The sequence below is a fragment of the Cetorhinus maximus genome, chromosome 11 (assembly GCF_964194155.1).
Source record: "Cetorhinus maximus chromosome 11, sCetMax3.hap1.1, whole genome shotgun sequence".
In the NCBI taxonomy this organism is placed as follows: domain Eukaryota; kingdom Metazoa; phylum Chordata; class Chondrichthyes; order Lamniformes; family Cetorhinidae; genus Cetorhinus; species Cetorhinus maximus.
In genome coordinates this window covers 56111437-56132054 of record NC_135889.1, presented here as the reverse complement: position 1 = coordinate 56132054, position 20618 = coordinate 56111437, and the positions used below count along the sequence as shown (strand labels likewise).

Below are 20618 nucleotides of genomic sequence, written 5' to 3'. Positions count from 1 at the left end.
ATCCAATTAATTTTTTTCCAGTGACTTCAATGAAAAAGTAAACTGAAGTAGAAGAAATTGGGTGGTTTGCAAAATGGGCTGCTGATTCACCCATTTTGTGCTAGCCCCCAAGACCAATACATCCCAAATGTGTATAGAAATATATCCTCTCACTATTATAAAACATGTTTAAGTAATTGGTATCTGATACACACCATCAACATCCAAAGAGACCGTTGATGAAATGGAACCTCCTTGATTGACTGCTCGGACTTGATAAACAGAGGCATCTTCTCCTGTGGCACTAGTTATCACCAACTGGTGGTATCCTCCTTTAAATTCCAGGATCTTTACTTTTTCACCATCAGGCTCAATTTCTTTTCCTTGTTTAAACCATTTCACAACAGGTTTAGGATGACCAGTAATCTTGCAAACAAAAGTGGCATTGCCCTTATATTTCACACTCAAGTTGTGTATTTCTTCTTTGAACTTCGGTGCTGTGATGGGTACGTCACACATTGGAACAACAGGATCAGATAATTCACTCCAGTCACTCTCACCGCCAAGGTTTTCACATTTGACACGGAACTCGTACTCCAAGCCCTCAATAAGGCCTCTCACAGAGTAAACTGTTTCATGTATTTCATCGGTTGTTGCAGCAATCCATTTATTTTGCTTCTTCTCTCGTTTTTCAAGGTAATAATTTCTAATCTTTGCACCACCATCACTGGCAGGTGGTTTCCATGAAACCACACAGGAGTTCTTTGTAACCGCAGTTACAACAGGTTTGGCTGGTATCCCAGGCTTCTCTATAGGGAGGAATAAGTATACATATTATAATTCAAAATATAGCAAGATAGTGGACAAGAAACAACTCAATTTATGTAGATACTTACCAAATGGACTCTTGATTATGACAACAGAGGAAACTTCTAATGGCTCACTGACACCAAACTGATTTTGAGCAGAAACACGGAAATAGTAGCCAGCACTGTCAATGAGATTTACAATTCTACAAGATGTGCCAGCAATAGAGGATGATACTAGATGCCATTTGGCACCTTCCTTTGCTTCACGTTTTTCTACAATATAGTTGGTAATCAAAGCACCTCCGTCATCAACTGGTGGTTTCCAACTGATTACTGCCGAATTCTTCAGCAAAGCATCAATTACTATAGGTCCTTCAGGCATATCTGGTTTATCTGTATGTAAATGTAGATGATATTAGATATACTATTTGAGTGAAATATTCTAGCAATAATTTCTATAAAACTAACCATAGATTACCTTGGATTTCTACGTTAAATGTTGTTTCAGCTGTTCCAAATGCATTGCTCAGCTGCACCTTGTATTTCCCAGCGTGGTTCTTCCGTTTGATATTTCTCACTACAAGGTGAGTATAGTGTTCTGTGCTTTCTATTGAAACATTATCTGAATCTGTCAAGGGTTTCTTTCCATGGAACCAGCGAATAGCAGGCACAGGACGCCCAATGTATAAAACATGGATGCGAAGACTGGTACCAACACCTACAAGGTAGTGGTCTTTTAATGGGAACGCAGGGTGGAATTGTGGAGCAGCCTCGAGCAATACTTTACCACTGATCTCAGTTTCTCCAGCATCATTAGTAGCTCTGCATGTATACACACCTTCATCATCCTGATCTTCTGTTACAATGGTAATTGAATGATTACGTCCATCTGAACTCATTTTGTACTTGCGGCTTTGTTGCAATTCTTTTCCAAAATGATACCACCTAATTTCAGGAAGCGGTCTACCAATAATCTGGCAGGTCAGTTTGGCTGGCTCACCTAGCTTAGCAATAACTTCAGCAATCTCTTGCTTAACACATGGTTCTTCTCCAGCTGTTGGTAAGATAAAAGAAACATGAGTATGAATAATTTCTAACACGCAAAAGACATATTGATTTAAATTAAAACACAAAATAAAAATACGCACAAGTCAATTTAGTCTTGATTGCCATAATGGTTCTACGAGGTCTGCTGACACCAGTCTCATTCTCTGCAAAGACTCTGAATTCGTATTCTGTGGCTTCCAGAAGACCACCCTGTATAAACTGTCTGTCTTTTATTCGTTCCTTGTTACATTTCTTCCATGCACTATCACCAGACTGACGATATTCAACCCAGTAACCAATGATGTCCTTGCCACCATCACATTCAGGACGCTCCCACGCTATGGTGATGCTATCCTTCGTGACAGAAATAATCTCAATCTCTCCAGGTTGGCTTGGTTTATCTGTGAAATATAATTTTCAGAATTATATTAACTTTAATATAATGAAATTGATAGTGAGGCACCTCATTAAGATAATGCAGTTGCGCTACAGTTGAAATCTTTTTTTTAAATTGCAAATTCATACAATGGGTTACAATAAAACATACCAAAAGGATCCTTGCATTGGACAGCATCAGATGGTGGGCTTGGATCACCAAGACCTATGTCATTTTGTGCCAGAATACGGAATTGATACTCAGCATTCGGAACAAGTCCAGCAATGGTATACATTGTTGTGGTAATATGGGTCTTGTTTTGTCGCACCCATTTATCTATAGTAGAATCTTTGCGTTCAATAAAGTAGCCTGTGACACGTGATCCACCGTCATCCCTTGGCCTTGACCAGCACAGGCTGACAGAACTTTTGGTGACATCCAGTATTTCTGGTGGATTGCTTGGAGGCTCTGGTGGATCTAGAATGACAGTAATGAATTAGCTACAGTATGTGAAAAAATAAGCAATTAAGTTCAAAGGGTAAGATAAGATAGCCTCCACTTAAGCTTACAATAAACCATGTTCTACTTACTTAGTGGTGTCTTTGGTACAACCGGCTCTTCTGATTTTAGAGATTTGCTAATGCCAAATTGGTTTTCAGCAGAAACACGGAAATGGTATTCCACACTTTCCTTCAGGCCTTTAACAATAATGGAACTCTCCCTTACTCTGGAATCAACAGTGTACCAGGCAGTTTTGGGTACCTCACGTCTCTCAACAATATACCCAATAATATCAGATCCACCATCATCAGCAGTAGGTCTCCAACTTACTCTGACAGAACGAGCTTGAATATCATCAAATTCAAGTGGGCCTTGTGGAGGATCGGGATTTCCAATCACTTTCACCTTAATGTACACTGTCTTTTTGCCACATTTATTTTCTAGAATCAAGTCGTAAGTGCCTGAATCGTCTCTGTCTGCTTCCTTTATCACAAGCTCAGTGTGGGTCTCAGAAGTTGCAATCATTGCACGCAAGCTAATATCACGGCCCTCCTTTGTCCATTTGCAGATGGGAATAGGTTTGCCTTTTATGGGCACTGTTAGTTTGATCACTCCACCTTGTCTTACAATCAGACCTTCAAGGTATTGTTGGTCAAGTTCATAATCAGGATATTCTGAAAATAAAAGAATTCCAACTTTAATAAAAAAACCCAAATCATATATTGGTGGCATCCAAAAAATACCTACATCACAAAGCAAGTCCGAAAAAAACGTGACAGTTCCAATTTCAAACTTGGGCCCGTTTATGCATGATTTAGGAAATCCAATGCCTGGCTGTAAATGTACTGGCCCACCTCTACTTTCATCATGGAGGGCTCAGCCACTGATGGATGAGAAATGGCATTTAAAAGCCTTTTTACTAATGACCAATGAGAATTATTGAAACTCAATATCTCTTCATCTAGCCATTTCAGCAATCACATGCCCTGATTTTCTGATGAGGAAATAGAAATCTTATTGGATCAAGTGCATCATAGAATAGAGATTCCTTTTCAGATTATGTTTGGCAGTTTTGGATGGCTGACAACTGTGAACGTCCACTGTACAGTGTAACAGACTTGGCTGTCAATTATGTTAATTAATGGGTCATAACAGAGCCTAAAATTAGGCATATTGGACATGACACAAATGTAACTATTTCAGCATTTCTCACCTAGCATTTCAATGACTTTAACAGTTCCTGGCACATCAGCAGGCTCACCAGGACCACCAGCATTAACTGCTCTAACATGGAACCTGTATTCAGCTCCCTGTGGCATGTGAGTCAGCGTGTATTCACATATTTTTGTTGGAGTAGTATTGCACTTAGTCCATTCATACTGGTCAACCTTCTGCATCTCGATAAGGTAGCCTGTGACCTTGGAACCGCCTTCCTCTTCTGGTGGACTCCAAGCAATGGATACAGATGTTCTTGTTGTGTCTACAACTCTTGGATTCTGTGGTTTGCCAGGTGGATCTACACAATAAAACAAATTATGCATTTTTAATGCAAGTAGGTTAATTAAGTAAAGTTAAACAAGCGATTTTAGTTGTGAGTAACTAAGGCAACTAGAAAAGTTGAGGTTTGATCCATGGTTTCTGTTAAGTTAGTTAAGCTTAATCAAGTTTGCAATGGAGTGCTGCATTTAGCCTCATCACTATTGGGCTTGGGAGTAAACATCGGTCCAGAATCCCCTTCTTGATTGCTACACCATAATGCTTGTTAAGGATGGGTTGAAGATCTCTTCAGTCAATTAGCTTGTGGCACTCATTGTCAAAGCATACATACACATGAAGACCAATTGGGTAAACCACTGGGAAGTGACCAGTTAGTCCTGAAACCATAGCCTAGCCAGGCCAGGATTTTCCTTCAGGGTGGATGCTACCAGAGAAGGATCAAGAAGTACCTCCCTCTGTCATCTGATCCTGTCATAACCCTAAAGAGTTTTACAGGACCGTTGCTGTTTATCTAAACAGGGTGGGCTTGTAGTATAATTCCTACAGAGTAAGGGAGCCTGACAGTAGCATGGAGAAAAATACAGTATTTCTGTAACAGTACGTCCATTGTAGCACTACAAAAGGAGAGAGCCCAGTTAAAGAGAACAGCGAATCCATAAATACTGTGAAGGAAATCTGAACAATATAATTTTAGGTCTCTTAGAGCGGAGGCAGAAGAGAGAGATGCCCATTACTTGGCCCTCTCTCTCTTCAAATGAGACTTCCATTACTATCAATGAGTCTACTGCTGCCCATTTCTGGTGATTCCTAAGGTTGGCGGTAGTGTAAAAGGGCAGGGAAATATGCCCCACCCTCATTGGCACATGCTGGGAGAGCGAAGGGATGATCAGCTGCTTTCCCAACCTGGGTGGAGGAAAATCAAAAGCAGCACAGATAGGGTTGGAAATGTGGTGGTAGGCCTTCCTGTCCAATTTCCTTTGACTGACTCCATCATGCCTGATGGTCCTATCTAATGCCTTCAGAAGAAAGCAGAAGGTCAACAGAAAAAAACAAAGGACAGAAAGGAAAAATATTAAGCAGGGTGTAATAACTGGAAGATATAGTTTACAGAGTTCATTTTAAATTTGTTCAGATTTTGTATGCATCTTGCCCTAAATTATATTGCATATTATTAACTGATACGTTAATGTGCAATAAATAGAAGTTCAAATTGTATTACAGTATCGATATATATAATTAAGCTTGTAAGTGCAAATTTTCATTAAATGCTGGTTGGTAATGAAATCATGTTTTTCTTTCCTCAAATCAATGGAAACAGCTAGGTATTTTCCATTTAACGGTTATATTGCAGTTGCTACTCACTCAATCAGAATTATAAAGGTGGCCTTTTGTCCAAATGACATGCATGTGCATTCTACAATGCTTATTACAACTTAAGTGACTATTCATAAGGGAAGTCAGGAGTGAGAAATAACCTGTACAAGTTCATCCCTTTAGGGCATTAACATAGCGGTATATGAACTTTGAATCACTTCAATGCTTTTTTCTCCATTAACTTGCTTGATTAATCATTCCAAACATTTGAAGCACTTTAATTTAAGAAGTCAATTTACATATAAGCACTGTACTTTACCAATTTTAATAACAGGGGAAATTAAAGCTGTGATATTATAATTCAAAAACATAATTGATACAGTATACTCAATAAAGTGTGCTTTAGAATTTTACTAATATTTAGAATTAAGAATTAATGGTTACACATGTCAAAAGTAGCAACAGTGCCACTGGTGTTCTTTCATTCTTGGTAAAGACGAAAATCTTCCATAAGTATTATTAATTAGATTATTAATATTTTAGCAACAAAACAGAAGACAGTAAATTGAATTTGTGGAAATAATTTCTAAATATGAAAATCTGTTCATTAAGCTTTTACATTGTATCACATTACCTATTGGGTCCATGGCAACTGCTGATTTGGAAGGTCTGCTTGGTTTGCTATCACCTCTTGCATTCACGGCTGTCACGCGATGTTCATATTCTAATCCTTCTATAAGACCAGTGGAACGATATCTTGTCATGGTCACAAGTACTTTGTTGGTTCTCACCCATCGGTCTGCTTTTAGTTCTTTCCGTTCAATGATGTATCCATTAATTGGTGAACCTCCATCTTCAATTGGTGGTTCCCAAGTAATTGTCATACCATCACGAGAGACATCAAATACATGTGGAGTACCAGGGGGTGCAGGCACATCTGTCGGGGAAAAAGGATGCATGTGCTTTATCTTGTATAACATCATTTAGTGATCCATAGGGAATTGATTTTTAAAAATAATTTTAGAAGTATAATGGAGTATCAATGATTATGATTTTGAAGAATTCCATTGGTTCTTTTGGTTCAGGAAAGAATCCTCTTAACAGCCAAGAAGCATTTCAGGTACACCAACCCCACCATTTCAGAAATCAAGAGAAAATCTCTTAAAAATCAGGAGATTTGGTATAGAAATCATGAGTAGCTTTCTTTTCAAACATAAACAAACATAGATTGTCATTTGGTTTATAAAAATCATTAGTGGCTTATTTAATCTATCATTAGCCATAGCTTGAAAAACCTATATTCCTGCATCTCGAATTGCTTTACAAAAAACTTAAAAAAAATGTTATCCCTGCACATATTAAAGATGGATCCACCCTCCCACCACAATAGTATGATTCAGCACAGGAGGCAACCATGTAGCCTATTTTGCCTGTGCTGATAGAGTTATTCAATTAGTCCCACTCCCCTGCTTTTCCCCTTAGCCCTGTATTTTCTTTTTCTTTTGTGTATTTATCTAATTTATCTAATCATTTTAAAGTTTGCTATTGCAGCTGCTTCAATCACCCTTTCAGGAATGGCATTTCAGATCGCAATCACAATTCACGATGGAAAAATTCAGCTCTGCTGAATGGTCTATTTCTGTACTGTAGACTCTTACAATTATGAGGTTTATAAGATTGTTTTGTTTTGTCTTTAATTTAAGGTAAAATGAAGGGAGTTATGTGACCTGTTCTGATGTCTGCCTGATAGGAAGCCTGTGTGGCTTGATGGTTAGAGATTAAAGGGGGTCCAGATTGTTTTACTAGGAAGAAGGTGCAAGCTGTTCACACTTGGAGACAATAGCAGCAACCTGTGTGCTAACAGCGTGTATTCTGAGGGTCACCAAAGTCCCAGAAAAGCATTGAGAATATCAGGTTGTAAACAGTTATCTTTTAAATTGTACACTTACATTCAAGATTAAACAGAGTTGGGATCTCAATGATAGCTAATCAGCATCTCTACCTGGATACAAGGTCCATGTAAATCAGGTTGCCATGTTGGGCTTTGAGATGGGAAGGGTACAGAGGAAGCCACTGTGTTTTTGGATTACAGGCTTTCCTAAAATATCACTGAATATCAAATTCAGGTTAGTCTGTCAGGGCCCGTGAGACAGAGCAGCCAGAGGCTGAAATTCTCTATGTGCTGCAATGTGGGTGGAAGCTTGAGCTCAAAGACCATACTTGTGAAGTGTTAAAATGAAGCTAGAAGATTTGCCTAGCTTGCACCAGTAATACTCTCACTGTGTAGGACAGTTCTGGGATTCGAGGTTAGCAGGCTGAGAAAAGAAAAGAACAGAATTAAACCTTTGGGAGCCAAGAATCATTTTGGACTGATCCTGGGAGCATTCAAAGGACAGCGTAACATACTGTATACCTGTGACATGTGTTTTTTCGGTTGTGCTAAAAATAAGGGGGGTATTCTTTTCTGTGGTTTAGAGCATAGGTTTCCTACAAATATAGTGTTTAGCCAATAATGCTTTTATAGTCTTTCGTAAACATCTTAAAACGTGAAATCTTGTCCTGTCATCCTTTCAGCTATTAACTGGAAGTTCAAATTTCTTTTTAAAAGTTGTCGGTCTCTATCATAACAACTAGATGTAACGTGATGCAACCTGCATTTACAGCTGTCTGGAAGGTTCAGACTCTTCATGCTCGCAGGATCAGTGTGGAAGTTCTCCCTGATAATTTCTAGCTCAGAGTTACCACCCTTGACCCATTTTTAAAAATTCTGTTCACTTTCACAGGGAGACAACCAAAGCTATGTAGTGCAGGCCCAACTGAGGTTGGCTTAGCACAGAACAGTGGATGAACATGGGAGCTTCTTGACCTTCCACAGAGCACCTCATGGGGCTCTTACTGAACGAATACTGATGTTGCGTTTGTGCAGGTTTTAAACCATCCATCAGTGGGGCTAAATTACATACACGGGAGGCTTGAAACGTGGTGGAAAGTCTAGTGAACTCTCACTGTGATTGTATTCAGTTCCTAATAAACTAGTGGATTATATAAAGATTTCCTTCTGGTTTAACCTGGGGTGGAAAATGACAACTTAAATTTCTATACTGTCTTTAAGGTAGAAAAACAGCCTTAAGATGGTTTACAGATTGCAACAGGAAAATGAATGGCAAGCTAGGAATTGGGATGGAAAATTTGGTTGAAGAGATAGACTTTGAGAAGAATTTTATTATGGAAAAAAGTCTAGAGAGGGGGGATTCTCAAGAGCAGAATAGATGCGCTGTGACTGGCTTTATCACTGATGAATTCTTCCTGTCCCCACCATGAGCCTTTCAGCAGTGTTGTGTCCTGGCTGCCACTCAAGCAACAGCATGCAACACAGGACAGAAACATTGGCCCAGAACTTACACAGACTTACCCAAGTCTGGAGCTGCATATTTCTTACTCAGACTTCTGACCCAGGCCTGGTGAGAAAAATGCAGCGCAGCAGCTCCTGGAGGCCTTTCTGTGCAGAACAAGTTAGTCAGGGAAATGAAGACATGCCCCTTTTTTACAGCACTAGCTGCTGTAAACCGGGTAAGTTTAAAGGTCCCAGTCACTGACAGGAGAGGAGATAAGTGTGTGAGGGTGTTCGGATGGTCAGTTATGTGGTCGGGGGTCGAGTTCTGGGATGAGGGTAGTGGGAAGGTGGGGAGGTGTGGGGTAGTCGCGGGAATAGGGAGGGTGGTGAAAGTGGTTGGGTAATTGGTGGAGTAGTTGGAGGGTGGGGAATTGTTGGGGCAGTAGAAGGGAGTGGGGCGATAGTTGGGAGGATTGGGGGGTCAGTTGGGAAGTCAGGGAGGTGTTTGGGGGGTAGGGCGGGTAATTGGTGGGGAGTGGTGGTGGTGGGGGTCAGTCGGGGGGTGAGAGGGTTATCGGGGCATCCAGTGGGGGTTCGGGTTGTGTGTGTGTGTGTGGGTGGGGGGGGTGGGTGGTTGGGGTCAGTATTACAGTTACCCAGGAATTGAAAGTGGTTTTAATGCTTAATTTTTCCTGGGTAACTGTTCTGCTAAGTGAGTCAGAAGCAGCCAAAATCTCCAATTTAAATCAAAGTATCGGATGGTTCCAGGTGCAGGGTAATTGGCCAACAGAAGTTTAAACTTCCCAGGCAATTCCCATGCAGTCCTTGCCCCCCCTGCACCAGCACATCTTCTGGGGTATCTCCAGGGTACAGATGATCTGGGCCAAGATTCCAGAGTCCTCTTGCAAGATTGTAAAATAGAATTAATTTTGGATAGAAATTGCATCTCTCATGACACATTTGTGAGGGTTTGCATGTCTGAACATTTGTCTAATTACCGAGTCTAATCACTGTTGAATTATCTTCATTTCTGCAATTGTAGTCCATTATAATTACCACAATCAATAGACTGTAAAGTCATAGGATGGTTTTTACATAAAACAATCTACAATTTAATATCATGAATTTTTAATTACCAGTAAAATACTTTAGTATTGCACTTACTGATGGCACTCTTGCATTCCACAATGCTAGACTGTAAAAATGATCCAATACCAAAGCGGTTTGTGGCAGCGACACGGAAGGCATATTCAGTGCCTTCATTTAACCTAGTAAACTTGAATGTATTCCTAGTAACAGATTCAGACACTGGAAGCCAGCCTGGGCGATGAGCATCACGTTGCTCCACCACATAACCACTGATTGCAGCACCACCCTCTTTCTCTGGGGGCTCCCAACTGATGGTGACAGTGGTGGCATCAATTTCATCAATTCGAATCGAGCCTGCAGGTGGTCCTGGTTTATCTGAAAATAAATTGATACAATATCTAACACTTGAAAAATGATCATAGCACCACAGACAGTAACTAGTACATTAGTATAGGTGATGATTATCTAAGACTTGAAAAATGATTATTGCACCATGGATAGTACACTGGTATAGATGTGTTTCCGTTATAGTTTGTGTGAAAGACTTACCAAGAATGATCACTTTGATGGATTCAGTAGCAGATCCAGCAACATTTTTTAGCTCAAGCATGTAGTCTCCAGTGTCATCTATGGTGGTTTCACGTACGGTAAGCTGAGCTACCTTGGCAATTCTTTCTATTTTGATTCGATCGCTTTCTTTTAGTTTTGTTCCCTCAAAATACCATGAAATAGCAGGAGGTGGACGGCCACTAATTGGAATAGATAGTTCAATTGGTCTGCCAGCATGTACAGTGACAGTCTTTTGAGGTATGCCTGCCAAATCAATCTTTGGTATCACTGTTAGAAAAGAAATAGAATAAAACATTTTTTTAGTAAAACCATTGTTCCATTCATAATATACCATTGCACATTAGTTTAAGTGCACATCAGTTATTTTTAACTACTATATAAAGGAGAGATGAGAGCGCAGTGGTAATGTCACTGGACTAGTAGTAATCCAGAGGCCCGGGCTAATTCTCTGGAGACAGGGGTTCAAATCCCACCGTGATAGCTGGTGAAAGTTTTCGAATTCAATTAATATATCTGGAATTGAAAGCTGGTCTCAGTGATACTGACCATGAAACTATCATTGATTATTGTAATCTGGTTCACTAATGTCCTTTAGGGAAAGAAATCTGCCATCCTTACCTGGAATGGCGTACAAATGAGTCCAGACCCACAGCAATATGGTTGACTTTTAACGGCCCTTTGAAGTGACCTCACAAGCCACTCAGTTCAAAGGCAATTAGGGATGGGCAATAAACGCTGGCCTTGCCAGCGATGCCACATCCCATGAAAGAATAAATTTTAAAAAAATCAAAATTCATTTTGAAACTACACATACCTCTCTGATCTTGTACAGTGATAGCAGTTACAATTTCTCTTGGTTCACTGACACCTTTTTCATTCTGGGCTCCAACTCTGAACAGGTACTGTTCAGACTCATTTAGAGAGATTATAGTATGTTCCAAGACCGTGTGTTTAACAGTTGCAACTTTCATCCACCTTTCTGTACCAGCCTTGCACGCTTCAATAACATAACCAGTTAGTTTGCAGCCTCCATCATGTAGTGGTTTTTCCCAGGCTAGTGTGACTGTAGATTTTGTGACATCAATTACATCCAATTTCTGTGGAACCATAGGAACTTCTGAGACGAGGACTGTATCAGCAGTTTCACACGGCTCACCTATACCATACATATTCTCTGGAAAAACTCTGAAATAATACATTGCTCCCTCAGTAAGTCCACAAATTCTATAAATTGTCTTGCTGCATTTAACGGTCACTGTCTTGAATGCTCTCATGGCAGCTTCACGTCTCTCGATTATGTAATTGTTGACCGGTGCTCCACCATCAATTGTTGGAACATCCCATGTGATAACCACAGAATCCTTTGATACTTCCTTCACATTAACAGCACCAGGTGGGCCAGGCGTATCTGAGAATAAAGCAGATATTTTAGTTTCTAACCATTTGTTTTAATGCTTTAAAATGTCTAAGGTGATAACAGGAACAAAAGATTAAAAATATTGTTTTTCCACATACCATATACTTTGACAACTACAGTTGCTGACTTTTTGCCTGAGGGATTTTCAGCTTCAATGGTGTATTTTCCAGCATCATAGCGATTCACCTTGTCAACTACTAGCAGTGTGTAAGAATCTGTTGTATCAATAATACCACGTTGGCGAAGATCAACACCAGGTTTACTCCAGGTTAGCACTGGAGTGGGTCTACCTGCTACTGAAACCATTAAGCGGAGTGAGCCACCAGCTCTAACAGTGACAGTCTTTTTGAGATCATCTGCAAGCTCAAGGTCAGGCATTTCTAGAAAAATAAAATGCACAAGTGCAAAAGAGATGAAAAACAAATTCTTCAAATGATAAAATCTTCAAGAAGTTATTAATAATGAAAATGTTACTGATGATATTTCTCAGGATTATAAGGTTTAAGTTTTGGATTGCTTTTTAGTTATAATTTAATGCTAATATATTTTCAGTAACAGATATGCACACTTTATTCCAACATTAGATATCTTGCAGGAAATGTGTAAAAAAATTGCAAAACCACATGAATTGCCTGTATAATTCTACTTACCTATTCTTTCTACTGCTTCAATTTCAGCAGATGACTCACTGAATTCACTCATTCCATTAATATTGACAGAAGCAACTCTGAAATAGTACTTTCTGTTAGTCGTAAGACCTGTAATTGTATATTCAGTATTTCTTAAGTTGGCTGTACTATGTGCTCTGTACCACTGTTCCACGCCTTCCTCTTTCATTTCAAGAACATAGCCAATAATGTTGGAACCACCATCATACATGGGTTTCGTCCATGCTAGGCTGATGCTGTGTTTGGTTGTATCCACAACTCTTGGTGCTGAAGATGCTGCAGGTGTATCTGTCATTTAATTTAAATAGATAAAGCTCATAAGTATTGTATAGATTCTCAATTAAAAGAAATTTTAAAAATTAATTAAAAATCTAATGCTTACATGTTGGATCTTTGCATAGGATATAACTTGACGATTCACTGGGCTCACTGTTACCAGCTGCATTTACTGCTGTAACACGGAACTGGTACTCACAACTCTCCATTAGATTTGTAACTTTGAGTCTGGTATCGTAAATAGTAAAGTCTTTGTTGACTCGAGTCCAGCGCATACTTCGTTTTTCACGTTTATCCACAAGATAGTTACTAATTTCAGCTCCACCATCAGTTTCCGGTTTCAACCACTGGATGATGATGTGCTCTTTTCCAATCGCAACAACCTCTGGTTCACCAGGTGGTGATGGAATTACTGTTTACAACAAATTGAAGTGCATTAGATTTCAGTAATATTTTTGCTATTGCATTACTAAGATGAATAATAACACTTTGCAAATATGAAAGAAATTTATTACATAGCACTCACTGAATGAGTTTCTGGCTACGGCAGGTTCAGACTCCCGTGGCACACCAGGTCCATACTTGTTAACGGCTCTTACTCTAAAAATGTATTCATTGTTCTTTATTAGTTTTGTAACAACAGTGGAAAGAGTGCTGCACTCAGCTTCAACGATTACCCAGTTAAGTCTGCTAGTCTCACGCTTTTCTACAATATAGTGTGTGATCTCTGCTCCACCATCTTCCTTAGGCATATTCCATGATAAAGTGCATTTCTCTTCTGTTAATCTGCTGATGGTAAGTGAACCATCACATGGTCCGGGTGAATCTAAAGAGAATTTGAAACAAAGTTAAAACACAAGATAACCTGAAAATAACTTCTTATTTGAAGTACATTTCCAAAAGTATTTATTGTATTTTTTAACAGGAAACTTACCTAGCACTTTAACATTTACAGATACAGTCTTAGTTCCACTTGGATTTCTCACAGTTAGTGTATATCTTCCTGTGTCGTTTCTGTCACAGAACTTGATAATGGCAACAGCACGCTTGTTAGTGTACTGCAGAGAGATCTTTTCACAAAGCTCCAGTTCTTTGTCTCCCTTTGACCAATAGACCGTAGGGTCAGGTTTCCCACCAACAAAAGCATCAAGTACCAGGTCTGATCCAGCTCTTATAGTAATCATGTCTCCAAGTAGCCTGCTGTCTAGTTCAGCCTTGGGTGGTACTGTAAATACAGATAAAACCTAATAAGTAACCTTTAAAAGAGACTTCTTTTGTTACATAAGGGAATTCAAACCATTAATAGGTGTATGATGTATTTCTGATTTTAGCATACCATATTCATCTTTACAAGTGACAGCTCCAGTAGATTCAGATGGTTGACTAATTACTCCACTCGCATTCTTGGCTAAAACACGGAATTCATAGACCTCTGAGTCACTAAGTCCTGTAATAGTGTAGAAGGTGTCTGAGATAGAGGTGTAGTTGCACTTAAGCCAGCGACCATCTCCAGTTTCACTATAAGGTTTACGTTCCACGATGTATCCAACAATTTTACTTCCACCATCATACGTTGGTACACTCCATTTTATTGTAACTGAAGACCTATCAACATCTGTTACTTCTGGTTGACCTGGAGGATCTTTATAAATACAAACAAAAGTAAACTTAAATTTCAAGTTGCAGCTATTTGCAAATATAGAAAAGTATAATTGCAAAAACATAATCTCTTTTCTTATACTTATGAATGTACTTACCAACAGGATTCTGAGCCATTACTAGTCTAGAAGCTTCACTAGCTTTGCTCAAGCCAGCTGTATTCATTGCATAAGCTCTAAATTGGTATTCCAAGCCTTCCACTAGAGTAGATATTTTGTAATGGCAATCAATACATGGTATTTTGTTTTCTTTCACCCAGAGAATGCTGTTACGTTCTTTCTTTTCAATCCAATACCCTGTAACTTTGCTGCCACCATCATGGTATGGCTCTTCCCATCGAATAGACATAGCACTGGCAGACACAAAATATACTTCTGGCCTGGTTGGTGGGCTTGGTGGAACTACATTATATACAAGAAACACAATTAGCAAGTTTTTTCAGATTTCATTCTTTAGGTGTATGTTTAGATATATGCAATATAAAATAATAGATTTTCACTTACCAAATGGATGTTCAGCAACCACAGGTGCTGATTCCAATGGTTTGCTGACACCAAATCTGTTCTCCGAACAGACTCGGAAGCTGTATTCCATGTACTTTGTCAAGTGAGTAACTTTAATCTGAGTACGTTTTACACTGGAATTGATGAGCTGCCAGGCAGTAGTACCAGACTCACGCTTTTCTACAATGTAGTTGGTAATTTCAGAACCACCATCATCTTCAGGCTCTGTCCATGACAATACACATGACTCTGCAGAAACGGATGAGATGTCTATGGGACCAGTAACTGGGCCTGGTCGACCAATAACATTAACAGTTACAGTAAATGTCTTGACTCCTGCTGTGTTTTCAAGTGTTAAATAATATTTGCCAGAGTCACCTCTCATAGTGTCCTTCACACTTAGTGTGGTTCTCTCTTTTGTGGTTTTGATACTAACTCTATCAGTTTCCTTAAGTCTCATCTCCTCAAGTTTCCACATTACCTTAGGAGCCGGACGTCCACTAATAGGCACATCTATAGTAAAGGCACTTCCTGTTTTGCAGGTGATCATTTGATTGGTGATTCCAGATAAATCTGCTTTAGGCTCAATTTGTGGCTCTTTAATAATAACAGATGAAAATGCCTCCCTTGGTTCACTGTAGCCAGCATCATTCTTCGCTCTGACACGGAACTCATACTCTGTGTTTTCAACAAGTCCATCAACTGTAAGAGTAAGGTTTTTGGTTTGACCATCTTCAGTCCAGTGATCTGAACCTTTTTTCTTCATCTCCACTAGATAACCAGTAATATGACTGCCACCATCATGCTCTGGTTTCAACCAAGCCAAGACAGCAGAGGTTCTGCCTGTGTCAACAATATCTAGTCTCTTAGGTGGTGCTGGCTCCTCAGTGGCTACTATAGGCTCTGTCATTTCATATGGTTCACCAAGACCAAATTCATTTTCTGCCATCACACGGAAGAAGTATGGCAATCCTTCTGCAAGTTCTTGTGCCCTGAAAATCTGCCGAGTACACTTTCCACTGATTTCTTGCCAGCTACGCCTACTGGCTTCACGCTTCTCTACGATATAATGATGAACTCGGGAACCTCCATCATGAACGGGAGCATCCCACATTAATGTAATAGAACCTCTCGTAACATCTTTGAAGGTAATTGGCCCTGGTGGACCAGGAGTGTCTTGTACCTTAACATTGAATGTAATAGATTTGCTGCCGCTGTTGTTTTCCAGAGTAAGAGTATATTTTCCAGCATCATACCTATTGCAGTTCTCCACTATTAATATGCTGCTTGTGTTTGTTGTATTAATGTGAACATGGGGTCTAATTGAAGAATCTGATTTTTTCCAAGTGGCAACAGGAACTGGTCTGCCTTGGAAGACAACATGAAGCTGAATTGTACCACCAGCTCTAACAATGTGTATTTGTTTGAAACTGGCATCAATATCAATTTCTGGTGAAGTTAACCTATCTGTAGCTTGTACCGGAGCAGAAACTTCGCAGCTGTCTCCTTTTCCTGCACCATTAACAGCACAGACACGGAATTTATATTCCTCACCTGGTTCCAAGTCAGTAACTGTGTATTTGGTGTTGACACATGCTTCTATGTTGACTTTACGCCAATCTTCAAGACTAGTCTTGCACATTTCAATTATATAGCCAATAATTTCCATGCCGCCATCAAAGACTGGCTGAGTCCATTCCAAACTTACAGATGTTTTTGTTGTGTCTGTGACTCTGACAACTGTAGGAGCACCTGGTGGGTTAACTGGTTCTCTACATTTAATAAGTCTGGAAATACCACTAGGGGGACCGACTCCAGCATTATTTTCAGCCATAACACGGAATTCATATTCATTCCCTTCTGTGAGATTAGCTACTTTGAATCTGGTTTCAATAATGGGTCTTTTGCTAGAAACCTTTACCCAACGCATACTCTTCTTCTCACGCCGTTCAAGAATGTAGTGGTTAATTTCATTTCCTCCATCTGATCTTGGCCTTGACCAAGTAAGTGTGATAGTTTCTCCTGAAACACTGGTTGATTCTGGAGTACCAGGTTCATCAGGTACAGCTGTGAAACAAAAAAACAGTTATCTATTAGGACTGGTTTGACAAATTAGAACCAGTAAAATTTTGACAAAAATGTAGGGCAAATTCTTAACCATAAATTGTCAAACACACGTACTGTATGGTATCTGTGCAATAACTGGCTCTGAATCTATTGGCCTGCCAGTACCAAATTTATTGGCAGCTGAGATACGGAACTGGTACTCATTCCCCTTAATCAGTTTGGTGGCAGTGTATGAGCAGGCTTCACATGTATCACTGACCAAAGCCCATGCAAGTCGACTGGTCTCTCGTTTCTCAATCACATAATGACTAACAACAGCACAGCCATCATTATCTGGGGGAATCCACCACAACGTAAGTTTCTCGCCAGTAATGTTGGTATATCGAACAGGTCCAACCGGTGGTCCAGGAGTATCTAAATAAAATCAGAACTGTTAGGGACATGCAAGTGATGTAACAAGAACCAAAATAATCGTACTAATGAGAAAAGTAAACAAGGAATTGAAAAATTAACGTAGGTTTGTGAGCTATTAATTTCCTCCAAATACCTTGAACTCTGACATGAATATCAGCTGTCTTGGTGCCTGAAGCATTCTTGGCTTCCACAGTATATATACCGCGATGATCTCGATTGCTGTCTCTAACAAAGACAGAACTAGACCCAATAACATTTGTGATATCTAACATCAATTTCTTGTCAATTTCCTTTCCATCTTTATACCAGGTCACCTGTGGCAAGGGGCGGCCTTTAATATGCACCTTGAGTCGAATACTCTCACCAGCTTTTACAGTCATACCTTCAAAGTGTTCAGCACCAAATTCAATTGATGGTGGAACTGTAAAAGAAAGCATTGAGTAATTACTAAGTTAAAACTTCAAAGAAATAACAATTATCTACAATACCACATATACATAGTTAGCTTCTTTTTTTTGGTACTTACTGCTTTCATCTCTTGTCATGATGTTTCCTGATGATTGAGAAGGTGGACTGACTGTTCCAACTGCATTCCTAGCAATTATACGGAATTCATAACGATCACCAGGACTAAGACCTGATACTGTATATTGGCATTCAGTAATATCAATAAAGTTGCATCGCAGCCAACGCCCACCTCCTTGTCGCTTTTCAACACTGTAAGCCACAATCTTGCTTCCACCATCATGTAGTGGTGGGTCCCACTTAAGTGTTACAGTTTCTCTTGTCACATCAATATAATCTGGCATACCAGGTGGATCTGATGAAGTTAGGATAGTCAATATTAGCTTTTATGCTTTGATGGAAATAGAAGTAAACACAAAGATGACTTCAGTATTATACTTTTCAGGAATAAGTTACTTACCAACTGGTGAGACAGCCAAAGTGAATTTGCTTGGCTCACTGACGGGGCTCAATCCAACACTGTTTTCAGAATAAACTCGGAACTGATAGTCTAGGCCCTCAAGAAGTCCTGAAATTCTGTAATCTCTGCCAGGAATTGGCATTGTATTGGCTTTTTGCCATAAGATGCTGTTTCTTTCTTTCTTCTCAACATGATAACCAGTGACTTCTGAACCTCCATCATATACTGGTGCATCCCATGAGATTGTCATACCATCACAGGTAATATTGTATACAACAGGTTTTCCAGGTGGTCCAGGAGGCCTGAACTGATGTTTTATCAGAACAGCCATTGACATAAGTGGCTGACTTACTCCATATCTATTTTCAGCACAAATTCTAAATTGATACTCTAAATCTTTAATCAGTTTGGTGACCTTTAAGGTTTTTCTGGCCACACTAGAACAAACCAGTTTCCAATTGGTTTGCGAAGTTTCACGTTTTTCAACACTGTAGGAAGTAATCTCACTTCCTCCATCATCTTCAGGAGCATCCCATGATATTATGACACTTTCAGATCTGATTTCATCAAATCTAATTGGTCCTTTAGGCTTTGATGGAGGACCTAGTGTAATTATAGTAAAGCTGTATGACTTTCTGGAAATTGCATTATCAAGGATTAAGGTGTACTTCCCACCATGTTCTTTCTTGATATTTTTAATACTTAAACTGGCTTTGCTTTCTGTTTTCTTGTACCGGATTTGTTCACTTTCTTTTAACGGAATGTTGTCTTTCTGCCACTTGATACTTGGTCGTGGTTTACCCTTGTAGGGCAGTTCAACGTGTACGTTGTGTCCAATTCTTACGCTAATTTGACCTCCTGGTATGTCAGATAAGTCTGCTTCAGGTGTAATGACATAATCTTTCACCGTGATATGTCCACTAATAACACCATCACTTAATCCCTTTTCATTTTTAGCGAACACCTGGAATTCCATTACTTCTAATTCCTTTAATTTGGTAATTTCAAATGTACAGACCTTGCAAGTTCCAGCATGTGACCATTCTTGTTCTTCTTTTAATTTCTTTTCAATTAGGTATTCTGTAATTATACTACCTCCATCATAGTCAGGTTTGTTCCATTCCAACACAACAGAAGACTTTGTTGAGTCTTTCATCGCAAGATCTTTGATTGGTCCTGGTACTTCAGTGGCTTTCACTGCTTCTGAAGTCTCACATGGCTCGCCCAATCCATTTTCATTCCCTGCTAGTACTCGGAAAAAGAATGAGCTCTTTTCTGACAAGTTGGTAATCTTGAATATTGTGTTGGAACATTTAGTTGTGACACTTGACCAGGCTCTCTTTGTTGCATCTCTCTTTTCAATGACATAATTGGTAATTTCAGCACCACCATTAATAAGAGGTGGCTCCCAAACTAATGTGACAGTGCTTCTGGTTACATGTTTAATATGTAATTTCTGACAAGGTCCAGGAGAATCAAGGACTTTTACATTTACAAATGTTGATTTGGGTTCTCCAACACCATTTTCAATTGTCAAAACATACTTGCTGGTATCTTCACGGCTGACCTCAGGAATAGTGAGAACTGTAGATGACTCGGTATTATGGATGACATATCTTTCATCAGCATTTATATTTTTCTCACCCTTTCTCCAGGTGACATTTGGAGTAGGGCGGCCTTTGAAAGGTATCATAATTTCTACATCTTCACCTGTTTTCGCTGTTATAGAAGTTCTGAGTGCAATATCAAGATCAATCTCTGGCTCTTCTGCAGAATATAAATGTTCACATATTAGGAAATATTCTTTATGTATGTACTGTATATATATATATGTTCAATGCATTCTAAATATCATAGACTTACCAAGTATGTCTTTAGCCTGTACAGGTTCTGCCATTTCAATTGGTTCTCCATGCCCAGCAATATTAACAGCACTGACACGGAAGTAGTAGTTTACACCATGTTTCAAATGGGACACAACATATTCTGTGGTTCTGACTTCACCCTTAGTAGTAACTACTGTCCACTGCTCTTCATCAGCTTCCCTCATTTCGACTATGTAGCTTGTAATTGCGCTTCCTCCATCGTAGACAGGTTTGGTCCAGCCAAGAGTGATGGAAGATTTAGTACTGTCCACAATCTTCAGTTTAGTTGGTTGGCCAGGTTGATCTGC

General features: G+C 39.4%; 1 protein-coding gene across 50 annotated transcripts in view; it reads right to left on the bottom strand.

The window, feature by feature from the left end:
- Positions 1-20618, bottom strand: part of ttn.2 (titin, tandem duplicate 2) — a 694778-nt gene that overhangs the window by 8364 nt on the left and 665796 nt on the right. For all 50 annotated transcript variants that reach the window (XM_078552010.1, XM_078551990.1, XM_078551964.1 and 47 more), the window contains 24 exons: positions 20309-20614; positions 18446-20212; positions 18047-18340; positions 17654-17941; positions 17221-17520; positions 15040-17106; positions 14635-14937; positions 14214-14519; positions 13812-14102; positions 13404-13703; positions 12984-13289; positions 12584-12889; positions 12032-12313; positions 11331-11924; positions 10496-10783; positions 10022-10321; positions 6158-6460; positions 3926-4228; positions 2802-3386; positions 2383-2688; positions 1937-2236; positions 1267-1842; positions 876-1181; positions 195-788 (listed from right to left, as the gene is read on the bottom strand). In XM_078552010.1, the coding sequence (XP_078408136.1) occupies positions 195-788; positions 876-1181; positions 1267-1842; positions 1937-2236; positions 2383-2688; positions 2802-3386; positions 3926-4228; positions 6158-6460; positions 10022-10321; positions 10496-10783; positions 11331-11924; positions 12032-12313; positions 12584-12889; positions 12984-13289; positions 13404-13703; positions 13812-14102; positions 14214-14519; positions 14635-14937; positions 15040-17106; positions 17221-17520; positions 17654-17941; positions 18047-18340; positions 18446-20212; positions 20309-20614 (11571 nt within the window). The remainder of the gene's footprint in view (positions 1-194; positions 789-875; positions 1182-1266; positions 1843-1936; positions 2237-2382; positions 2689-2801; positions 3387-3925; positions 4229-6157; positions 6461-10021; positions 10322-10495; positions 10784-11330; positions 11925-12031; positions 12314-12583; positions 12890-12983; positions 13290-13403; positions 13704-13811; positions 14103-14213; positions 14520-14634; positions 14938-15039; positions 17107-17220; positions 17521-17653; positions 17942-18046; positions 18341-18445; positions 20213-20308; positions 20615-20618) is intronic.